At 41.1% G+C, this 12,416-nt stretch overlaps 1 protein-coding gene across 1 annotated transcript; it reads left to right on the top strand.

Moving 5' to 3' along the window:
* Positions 1-9,382: 9,382 nt before the first annotated feature.
* LOC107277661 (protein MONOCULM 1-like) lies at positions 9,383-11,550 on the top strand. The gene is made up of 2 exons (XM_026023267.2): positions 9,383-10,941; positions 11,043-11,550. Exon 1 carries the CDS (start codon positions 9,508-9,510, stop codon positions 10,846-10,848), a length of 1,341 nt encoding a protein of 446 aa, XP_025879052.1. The 5' UTR covers positions 9,383-9,507; the 3' UTR covers positions 10,849-10,941; positions 11,043-11,550.
* Positions 11,551-12,416: the final 866 nt, after the last annotated feature.

Raw genomic sequence — 12,416 nt, 5'->3', positions numbered from 1 at the left:
TTGTGGTATCTATTTTTTATTTGATGCAGATACAGTGATAATAGTTATCTAATTTGTTGTGATGTTCACAGATTGAAGAATAATAGCATCGATAGCTTTTACGGCCTCAGTGGCTAGAAATGAGTCTGTTAATTATTTTAGTTGCGTTGCTTTTCTTTAGGCAGTTATTCTTTTGGTGAGTGGTAGGTAGTATTAGACATGAACCTGAAAACAGAATTCAATTTATCACATTGTTATTGCTTAGATTTATTCTACTGGGCACAGCTGAGAACTTACCTTCATAGTGAACCAGTTCATCGGGACTGGAAGTTATCAATGTGGCCTCATCTATAAAAAAAAATGCTTACTATAACCATGTGATTCTAAGGTAATAGTAAAAAAACAAATTATTAGATGATGCATTGAACATGCAGCTTCTATTTTCTCCTGTTTTAATTGAAACATTAAGTTTGATGTTTTTGTTGAGGCAGTAAGCCATTGTTTTTGTGCAAGTCCCTTTTCTTTTTCCCAATCCTTTATTTATGGTTGCATATTGATATTATACCCCATGTGGCAGATTAATTCTCAGCATAATTTTCAGTCTTCTGAATATTGATGTTTCGTTGCATTTAGTAAAACTTGTAACAGAAGAGAAGCAAAATATGCTCCTGCTTCCATAGGATAGAAACCAATGTTTCTGCGAGTTATAGAAGTTACAAGGAAGAGTATAAGTAAATACATTTAAAAATAACTGTCACTTTGTCAGCAGTTATGGAAGAAAACATCAGAAATTAATGACTAACAATTTAAAAAGTCTCAACAGATACACATGTAAACATTCTTTATATGTTTTTATTTCTTGCAGACATCATGTTTTCACCTAAAAGCTTATGACATCAAGTTGCATTGATGTATACCACCTTTATGACTTTTAAGCAGATGAATTTGATTTTATACTCGAATTAAAATTCGATTAGAGGGTCAGTGGATCTAAAAAGAAGGCTCATGTTGTTATATTCTTTTTCTTGTGTACTTTTTGGTAAGATAGGCATTGATTGATTGCTTCTATATTCAGTTTTGTCAAAATTGAGAAGCATCTTGAAGGAAATTAGTGGGTGTACATCTATGGAGGTAGATAGATGGCTGGGGTGCTGCCCGCAGAGGCGCAGCACAAAATATGATTTATGGAATCTGCTAAATGCTTATAGTGATATCACATTATTTGCTTTTGCCATATCAAGATTTACATCACTAAATTTTCTTTTACCATATCAAAACTTAGGTAATACTACAGGAGAAAATACTGGGGCTTGGTAATGGTTAGACAAGACAGAATCGTTGCTAACATTCCCTGCTTCTTTTAAATTTTAATCTCTCAGCAGAATGCAGAGGAATTTCACATAGCACTTCTTTATTAATCACTGAGAGAAGACTTGGAACTCTTGTTGTCTTTTGCTTTTCTTTGATGCCTCCGTTTTTAACTTTAACTGAAAGGCAAGTGTTAACTTAATATATGCTATATTGTAGACCTAATGATCAACTAGGTGCCACCTTATACTAAGTATGAAACGTCAAAAATGCGAGGTATCTTCCACGCGCAGAGCCCACTAAAGAATGCGGTTGCTGAATTGTGATGCAAGAACCCATCATTCTTCTCTTGCCATCAATAATCCTGAAAAATACTTTATGTCACATGATACTGGTTTATTCTACCAAGCGTCAACATCATGAATTTAATTGACCATCAGATAATCTGGCATGTATGTTATTTGTTTGACTATACAATTCCAGATGCCTTTTTTTGTCATAATCTTTGTCCTCTACCGTCAAACTGGCATGAAATTCCATATGGATTTACAGAACAAAACTTTAGATTTAGAGGAAGAAGTTTAGCACCTGTTGATAGAGCCAAATCCACCTTAGTTGATTCTACTTTAGTGTATCTTAGAAGCCACATAATCACAAGATGCCTTCTAATAAAATCCATGATGATGGTGGTTAATTATGAGCACTCCACCCTTCCAGATGCTGTTAGTGCTGTTCTTTTCCAGCCTTCCCCCCCTTTTTTTGCTTTTTATTAGTGAACCCCACAAAGTTTAATGTCGCAATCAGCTTGATGCAGAGCATCCTGAGCATGATCTACTTGCATTGGGCCACAAGATAATTCCTATTAAACATGCTAACCTTTTCTGTAAATTATCCCCAAGGTGAGCACATCAAGATCGGGCACAGAATATAAAAAGTTCAAGAATGATTGATACGTTTACAATGAGGACCGAAAAGATTAACTAATTGAGAAAAGGTTTAGGGGGATAGGGGAATCTATGGAAGGAAGTTACCAAAACCCTAATTGGTTGTTTGGTTGAGCATCTTTGCGATTTTTTGCTTTGGTCACTAATAGCATATAGGGGTTGATAAATTATGCAGTTAGTGGATGGAAAAAAGAACAAGTTGAAGGTATAAAGCTTAGTGCTTTGCTCAGGAGTTCAATGTATGCAGTATGTACAGCACTACAACCCCTTTTGCTTGTGGGGCTGGAGGAAAGGATAGATTCTGTTGTTTGAACGTTTTCATAGCCATAGCCTTCCTATTCTCCTGGGACCATTTTAAGTATTGTTTATGATGTTTTTATCTTCTCTATGCACATTTAGATAGATGGTGGCTACAGGTAGGGATGTACTTTAACAATCTGCTAGTCCATTTCTTGCATAAATTCCAACTTCTTGTGCTTTTAGCAGTGATGGGTGGCCTGGGCTTAATCATATAGCATATTCTGTTGATTACTGTATAGGTGCCCCTAGTTAGTTGCAATCTAATCTTACACAGGTCATTGTCTTTTGGTGTTCCACTTCCACCTAAGCCACTTAGCATATAATATCTGCCAACTCTACACAGCCAACTGTTGGTCCAAATCTCAATTTCACTCTGTTGGATGTACAAATACGGTCTTTATCTACTACGCGCATTAGGTATCACGTTGTTTTTCTGAAAATAAATGCTTATTTCGCGTCTACTGTTATTTCAGTTCTTATTCTTTCCTTACAATGTATTGTTTGCAATGCATTGATCTTTGCTCAGTTTGTTTGCAATGTTCTCTAGATGCATCATGCATGTTCTATGAACTTAAAACACACCTTTTGTACATCTTGGAACACTTGCTGATCTATCTTTTTTTTAAAGCAATTCTTTGTGCTTAAGGAGAAGATGTAGAACAGAAAGACTGTCCCACATTCTCATTGAGCTATGCTCTGTGGGCCATATGATATGACCCAGCCCTAATCATGTTCCCCTGTTTGGCAATCCTGTTGGAAAATTGTACTACTAAAACGTTTGCTTCAATTTGGAGACGATATGAAAATGTTTGATCAGCAGAACATTCTTTGATAAGTCTTAAAGCTGATTCCAGATCGTCTTTACTAGCAGAAAATAGGCCGACAAGTTCAGGAGAAGCTTATTCATGGGCTATTTGTTTATGATTAGTTTAGAGAGTAAGATCTTGGGCTGCTTTAGTTTTTGTCTTCAAAACTGCAAAAGTTAGTTGACTTTGTACACATATAAAAACATTTGGACAGTCTCAGCCGACAATTTGTATCCACCAATGTGCTGCATTGCTGCTTATGCTAGCATCTCCTTTGGATTAAAGTTTTTAGATATGCATGCTCTAGTAGTGAAAACTAATGTAAACAGTAGAGTACCAACCTTTTAGAGGCCTCTTGAGTCTTGATACACATTATGTTTCCTGTTTCTGTATGAATCATTTTGTTCTTTCTTTTTTGGCAACATTAGTTGTTCGAAATAAGCCTTAGATTTCCCTGGAACTTTTAACCCCAGAAATTCCTTTGTATTAATATAAGTTGTGGTCTTTCCATCTATAACAGATTTGATTGTTGATTCTATTTTTTACTTTTTGTGAACTTGGTATTGTTGGTACAACCAAGATGTCTTTACAGGCTAGAACAGAAGGGAAGGAATAGAAGGATGAACGAAGGTAGGAGTAGTAAAGAAAGGCCACGGGTATAGATAGACATGGAAAAAAAGACTAATAATTGCAACTCAGAGACAACAATCAATCGGTTGTCACCTCTACCTGGCCACATTGTACCAAATTGCATGGGCTGTCTGTAATATGATTTTACAGATTTGACATGACCTGCACTTGTTAGAGAATTTTATACTATCTGGCACCTATACTCTCCTTCCATGATCCATCCCTTGCAATTAGACAGCTTTTTGCATGAAAGTTCTAGCTGATTGGTCAGATCCATCGCACTAGTTTTTGTTTGAATTTTATCAGTACCACCTGTTGTTCATGTGTTACTATTTCCCTTACTGCTAGCTGATGATATGTAAGAGGAAATTCTCTTTGCTAATTGTAGCAGAAAGTTTGTCTTTGTCAAATGAACTCCCAATTTTATGTTGAGTATTATTAGAGTTTTGTTTAGAGCAGAAAAAACTAAAAAAAAAGGAGAAGATTTAGACTTGCTGTAGCTACAGACATTGCATGCATTTATTTTATCTCTCTTATCTCCTGTGCAATTGTACTAAACTTGTTCTTAACATAAGGAGGAACTATTAACCTGTCAATAATTACAGGACCACAGGTGGTCCTACGTTTGACAGTGGAGAAGGTCCAAGAGAGGACCAAGATAATAAAAGGAACAAGGCAAAAGCACACTTTTGGAGTACTTGAGAGGAACTTTTCCTCCTTGAGCTCTTCTAAAATCTGAAGAAGAATAAACTTTGGCATAGTTAACCCCTTTCCCTTCTCTTTTCCTTCTCAGTATCTCTCTTTTATTTGCTAATTACATTTCTTTAGATAACATAATCAGATAATGCATGCATAAGTTCCCTCTATCTTGTGTTGACTACAGTGACTTGGGTATGATCAGAAATATGTGTGTTTTTGACTTTTGCATGATATCTTTAGCTCTGATTGGATCGAGCTGTAGTGAAATTGGAGGTTTTGGCATCTGCATGCACAGAGATGTCAAATCCAGATCGTCAAAGATATCAATTGAAAGTTATGGCATATATTTATAGCTAAGGTAACTTGACTTCCACTTCTTGAATCTTTAACTATCTCTATCATATCCTTCTAATGCAGTTTTTAACAACATGTCAAATCTGACAGAACCTAGATAACATTTGGAGCTGATGCACCAATATGTGTGGTTTAATCCACTGGCTGGATTGGAAGAGATATCAGAGCTAGAAGAGATTAATTCAAGCCATTACAAAAGGTCATAAGGTTAGAACAAGAAACAAGCTATATATGCATGCCTATCTGTCTATAATACTTTAAATGTTCTCATGCATGCCTGTTCTGGATAATCCTTTTGTTATCCAACTAACCTTTGTCATTATGACACCATGCACATCCCGGGTCCCATATGCATGCATGCTGTCTTTTTGAGTGTGCTCTCCTCTCCTAGCTTAGCTTTGGGCTTTTTCCTTCCTTGAACTCTACTCAAGAGTCTTCTCTCTTTCTGGATGACTGGACATATTGCTGCATGCTACAAGGTATGTATCGTTGAAGAATTGAAGGCCAAGTGCAGGGGTCTGAGAGACAGCAAATATTGTGAATTGTGATAGGACTTCAAGGATTAGTTGTGTGGACTTTAGAACACATCAAAATCACAGAAGTTGATCTACTCCTATCATCGAGAGGTAAAAGAATTAAGGGCACATGCATGCATGCATGCACACACTTGACATAATATGTTGCAAGAGAGATGCATTTATCCATACACATGACAGTTGGCTAGCTGCTTCTTCTGCTAGCTTTATTTCGTTTTGGTTCTTCATCTCAACAGACCAACCAATTTGGAGCATGAAGAAAAAAATTCCTAGTCCTGCGGAAATTGAACTGTTTCTATGATGAAATTAATAGGGCCTCTTTGATGTGAAGGAAAAACATAGAAATTTTTGTAGGATTCCAATTGTATAAGATTTTTTCCCATATATGGCCCTTTGAAACAAATGATTAGAAACAATATTGAAACGTATGTAATTCCTATGGAATGTCTCAATCCATATAAGTTTTGGAGGAATTTTAAAATGAGGTTCAACCTCATGGAAATTTTTATTTGTCTTTATCTCTCCTCGAAGTTCATGCATCTTTCACGTGGTCTAACCAAACGGTCGTTCCTTATTTTTCCTATGTGTTTTGTAGTTCTCTATTTTACACTTTTATTCCTATTAAAATATTGTGTTTTTCTATTTCTCCATTTTCCTAATCCCGTGTTTCAAAGAAGCCTTAATTATTGCCTGCTGAACTAACTTGATATATCTCATAATATTTTCTTCCTCAATCTCTTGTTTACTTCAAGAGTAGACAACAATTAGCTAGCAGTAGATGCCTAGCATGACAACAAGTTAAAATATGATGCATGCATGCATGACAACAAGTAACAGCTGTGCATGCAAAACCTTTTTTGTGAAGCAGGGGCAGTGCGAGTGGAAGCAAGCAAGGATATACTATGCTCATATGCTAGCATAAAAAAAGAAGCTTGAGACTTTGATCGATCGATACGGTGGTGTGCAGTGCATGCATACAGGAGGACAGTACATAGCTGCAAGGACTACACAGTTATTAGAGGAGGCGGCGATGATGATGATGATAGAGCCGAGCTGATACATTCCATCGATCGATCAGCAGCCAAGCAGCTTCCTGGTTCGTCTTCTTCCTCCTCCCTCTGCAACTTTATTCCATTTTGCATTGCTCTCTATACCCCTATAGTACTACTAGCTGATAGTACTCCTGTCTGATGTGAGTGCTCAATGGCTCATCTATGTTTGTCTATCTTTCATTGGATCGAAAAATGGACGGCTGGGATTAGATGAGGGGGAGGTAGGCAGGGGTAGGAAGAGTATATATGAGAGGGAGAGAGATGAGAGATGCCATTGCATGCAGATGCAGAACGGGACATGAGGAGAGACAGATGATTGTACAAGTTGGGGCTGTCTGGTCCCTGTCGTCGCTAAGCTTTGCGTGTGCCCTCACACTCACGTAGTACACAAAAAGAGAGACATGGGCCTATAGCTTGCATCTGGGGTTAAGCCTAGTTTTTTTTTTCTCTCTCTCTGATTGGGAGGATGGATTATCTGATTTTGTGATAACATTTAAGGGTGTTCAAACGAATGAGTTACCATTACCAAGTTGAAATGTTGTTTAAAAGAAGTCTTCTAATGAACATATATATAGAAAGTTTCAGCAAAAATCATACTATCTCCTTCCCTATATGTTTGAAGTTGGTTAGTTCATTTTTTTAGTCCATTACTCTTCAAGTGTTTGGGTATAATATGCCCCTGCTAATCCATAATTCGTAAGGGGAAAAGAAATTAATAAGAACGGGTAGTATCAAAATTAATGGAATACTCCTCTTGCAAAATGGAGAAGCTCAAATTATCTAATTGTTTTATGATCTTATCATGCATCTATATATATCTTATTGAAAAGGATGGACTATTTGTTTGTGTAATAGCAACATTTATTTTTTTGCAGGGTAAATGTGGAAAAACGTACGAAAATACATGAAAGTTTAGAACAATTTGTGTCGTAGGAATTTCATTGCAATCTTCAAAATTTAAAGACATTTCAATTCCTGCCATCCAAACGGTGCCCAAAAGCTGTAAATTAGGTTAGTTCATTATATAATCCTCGGCTACCTCCTTTGTATATATGAAATTGAACATCCGTACTTGGCTAGACAATATATGCATTGTAGACTTGTTGCTAGCTACTCCATTTAGTCTAAATGATAGACTTACTAAGGATCTTATGGCCATATGCATGCGTCTATACTCTATACCATGATCCGTTGATACATCTCATCTTTTGTTGGTTGCAGCCTTGTAGACGCCTTTTATATTATTAGACCCTAATTGAGGCCCAAGGGTGCAGCTAGTTACCATGATCATAGTTAAGAGAAGCCATAAACAACTAATCAGGGGATAAATATTAATTCTAGCATAAACATACTTGGGGTGTAGTTAATGGAGCTCAAACTGTTCAAGTCTCCTGTCATCAGCTAAAGACACACGACCAACTTGTCAAGGTGTTTGAAAAACTTTTGGTTTTTTACTAGTACGTGTTATCAATAATAACTATGGCTATAATCACATGGGATACTTTGTGCCACAAAATTAACGAAACAACCAGAAAAGTCACCGGTGTTTATCGGTGTCATAACGTGTTGGTCATACTTACATCATGGTGTTAATTTTCTACAAATTAGCAGTTTATCAGGGTAGCTCTAGGGTTAATTATGTACATATTCTGAATAAGAGCAAGTTTAATAGTAGAGCTCACTACTTACTATTAGTCAATGTTATATTAGTCAATGTTAAAGTTAACATGTACAGTAGGTTGGCTATAAGGTTATCTTTATTTTCTTCATCCTCTCTCTTTCTCTCACCATGAATTTAATGCATATTTCTTAGAGTTTGTGTGCAGTTAGCTCTTGCATGAGAGCCAACACTCCCCACTTTTATTTATCTCTCTTCCACATAAGCATATAGCTTGCTTATAGCCTACTATTATCCTTGCTCTAACACTAGCCCTGCTAGGTACAATAGTCAATAGATCCGTCCATATATATATATGCTTATACGCTCACCGTTCATGGTGAGCTTGCATGCATAACTTCATCTATTCTGCGTACACTGACATGGATATATTTCAGTAGAAATCGTCAGGATGTGCTAGTTTTGCATGTGTCTTCATAGAACCAAAAATTTTGAACACTGTTTATGTGATAGAATTTTGTCAGGGAAATAAAACTTAGCAACAAAATTAATTGCCTGAAGGGGGTGTAATTCAGAATTTTAGGGTTACTTTGGACCACAGGTTTTTCAAAAACACTGTATCAGGAAAAATATATTTTGGAGCACCCTAACACTTTAAATCATATGGATTGAAAAAATACAGGAAATCTGTAAAAACGACTGTTTACATGGAGCTTAAGAGAGATGGAAAAAAAACCTTACGTTAAAATTTCTCTAAAATTCTTATGTTTTGAGCCGATTAAGAAAAAACATAAAATTTTTATAAGGTCATTACTTTTATCTCAAGAAACATATAGGAATTTTTTTCATAAGATTGAGAGCTTTTAAAATTCCTTTAAAATACTTCCAAAGGAGCCCTTAGCTAGATATAGACAGATACTCATGCAAGTAAATAAATCTCTCTTTCACACAAAAAGGATGGACCCTTCTTGACCATTCCCCCCCACCAAATTAAGTCCACTGGATAAAAGCCACCAAATTGCAAAGTTTATGCTCACTTTGCCACCCTCCTCTCCTCCTCTCTTCTCCAAGCTTTAGAGAGAGAAACACACTTGTTCTTCATCTACCCTTCTCCTCTCTCTCTCTCTCATCTGGTTCTAGCTAGTACTAGCTGCTGCATCTTCTACTGCTGTTCTTAGAAGAAGAAGAAGAAGAAGAAGAAGAAGAAGAAGAAGAAGAAAGAAGCTGCTCCTACTAGGCTACTAGCTAAGCTAGGCTTAGGCATGTGCGTGCGTGCGTTTGATGCTACTCTGTGGCAGAGCAGACGATGATCCGCCATGTCCGGATGCCGCCCACGCTGACGCCCACGACATGCTCGGCTCATCACCAGCTCGCGATCGAGGCGGCGGCGACGACGCCGAGGCCTCCGAGCAGCCGCAGCCGCAGCCGCAGCCGCCATTGTCGCCGCGCGCGGGGGGCGGCGAGGCGAGGGGGCTCGTGCTCGCGTGCGCCGACCTCGTCCACCGGGGGGACCTCGACGGGGCGCGCCGCGTCGCCGAAGCCGTGCTCGCCGCCGCCGACCCACGCGGCGAGGCTGGCGACCGCCTCGCCCACCACTTCGCCCGCGCGCTCCTCGCTCTCCGCGGAGGAGGCAAGGGTGGTCATGGCGGCGGCGGCGGTGGCGTGGTGCCGTCGTCGGCGGCGTACCTGGCGTACATCAAGATCGCGCCGTTCCTGCGGTTCGCGCACCTGACGGCGAACCAGGCGATCCTGGAGGCGGCGGCGGCGGACGCCGGCGGCGCGCACCGGCGCGTGCTGCACATCGTCGACCTCGACGCGGCGCACGGCGTGCAGTGGCCGCCGCTCCTGCAGGCCATCGCCGACCGCGCCGACCCCGCCGTCGGCCCGCCGCCCGAGGTGAGGCTCACCGGCGCCGGCACCGACCGCGACGTGCTCCTCCGCACCGGCGACCGCCTCCGCGCCTTCTCGAGCTCCCTCAACCTCCCCTTCCGCTTCCACCCCCTCATACTCCCCTGCACCGCCGAGCTCGCCGCCGACCCGACCGCCGCCCTGGAGTTGCACCCGGACGAGACGCTGGCCGTCAACTGCGTGCTGTTCCTTCACAAGCTCGGCGGCGACGGTGAGCTCGCCGCCTTCCTCAGGTGGGTCAAGTCCATGAACCCCGCCGTGGTGACCATCGCCGAGAGAGAAGGAGTCCTCGGAGGTGACGTCGACGACGACAACGTCCCGGACGAGCTGCCGCGGCGGGTGGCGGCGGCGATGGACTACTACTCGTCGGTGTTCGACGCGCTGGAGGCCACGGTGCCGCCGGCGAGCGCGGACCGGCTGGCGGTGGAGCAGGAGATCCTCAGCCGGGAGATCGACGCGGCGGTGGCGGCGCCCGGCGCCGGCGGCGGCGGGCGCGCTCGCGACTTCGACGCGTGGGCGTCCGCCGCGCGCGCCGCGGGCCTCGCGCCGCGACCGCTGAGCGCGTTCGCTGCGTCGCAGGCGCGGCTGCTGCTGCGGCTGCACTACCCGTCGGAGGGGTACAAGGCCGACGACGACGGCGGCCGCGGCGCCTGCTTCCTCCGGTGGCAGCAGCGGCCGCTCATGTCGGTGTCGTCGTGGCAGCCGCAGCCATAGCAATGGCCAAGCTCACAAGTGATCAACCATGGTGTTCGACGGTTCGACCTCGAGAGCTCCATCAATGGCGTCTAGCTTGCTCTCAAGCTAAAGGTACCCCACTCCATCCATCGATCGCATTGGCAAAAAAAAGATTGGATCTTACGAAGGATGAACTGATCATAGTCTCAGTGCTTCATGTATCGATGATCTAGCATTCTAGCTAGGGATCAAGCAATGATCCTAGCTAGCTAAGCTAAGCTACCTGCCATTTTTCATGGCAACTCGAGCTTGGATTTGTGATGGACACGTTGCATGAGAAGGCGCCATTGTTGGGAGAAGAAAAAGAGGATCTTTTGGGCATTCAACTTGGTGAGCCAGCTTCCTTCTACCACTAGCTCTAGCACCAAATTCTTTTCATTTTTTTTTTGCTTGGCAAATCTTGATTTTTTTTTCCTTTAGTTACTCCTACTTTTGTTTAGCTTTGATACCCAAATCTGATATTGGTGGAGTTGTTATAGATTGTTGGTTTTGACACTACTACTACTACATAATATCTAGATTTCTAGATCTGTGTTAATTACTATGTTAAAAGGGTTTGTGCATGCATGCACGCTCTTGCAAAATTAGGTCATGTTGCATATACAATTGGTTTCTTTGATCTCAAATAATGAAGATGATCTCCCTATTGTGGCTCAATGGATTGGGCTCATTTTTAAATTTTATCCTTGCATTTCACTTCCTCTCTCTGCTGTTTGATGCGCTTGTTTGTATTATAACTAATCATGCTTTGGCCACCACTAGCTATAAACTAATGCAATTTGGTTGGTCTTTGTTTTACTTAGGGGGGTAATGAACAATGATCACTCTTGTGTGCTGCGAAAGGCCAGTGCATTCTTGCACACTGTAGCTAGTAATTAATTACTATATTTATACCACTCTTGTGTAGCTAAGCTAGCTAGTATAATTCTCAAATGTGTGCTAGCTAAGCTATAGCTGCTGCATTAAGAGAACAAAAAATAGTAGAATCATGTCTCCTGCTGCCTAATTAAGGAGAATTTTATTGTGTTCTTGTCCTGTGTCAGTGTGTCTATGCCCCAGATATGCTGGGAAGCTGTCCTTGGGAGAGCATGGAGGAAATGGCATGATCCCATGCATCAATGGCAACCCTAATTCCTGCCCCCTGTCCCCTCTAACAAAATCATGGGATTTCTCAAGCCCAAGTACCCCCTTTTGGTGGCACACCCTGCAATCCTTAAATCTCTCACTTAGCTTGTTCTCTGCTGCCTCTCATCTCTCTGAAGATGACCATTATTTATTTTTACTCCATTTTGGATATATGAATCTCTCTCTCTCTCTCTCTCTCACACACACGGACCATTTTTACTCCATTTTTACTCCATTTTGGATATATGATTCCTCTATCTTTTTTTTTTGAAGACTTTGATTTCTCTATCTTGATTTTGCATTGGGATCTTTGAATGCATGAATTCTTAATTTGTTGGTTGAACTGCATTCCATATTTAACACATACATAGGATTTGTTAATGGTTCCTTCATTCTTCTTGCATTACGGCCGCTTTGTTTAA

Source organism: Oryza sativa, chromosome 2 (genome assembly GCF_034140825.1).
Source record: "Oryza sativa Japonica Group chromosome 2, ASM3414082v1".
NCBI classification, from domain to species: Eukaryota; Viridiplantae; Streptophyta; class Magnoliopsida; order Poales; family Poaceae; genus Oryza; species Oryza sativa.
The sequence above is the reverse complement of the archived record's forward strand: the minus strand, read 5'-3'. Positions and strand labels throughout refer to the sequence as shown.

Bases quoted from the DNA above. Each gene is read 5' to 3' on its own strand.
- LOC107277661 (XM_026023267.2), top strand. From the start codon at position 9,508: ATGCTACTCTGTGGCAGAGCAGACGATGATCCGCCATGTCCGGATGCC.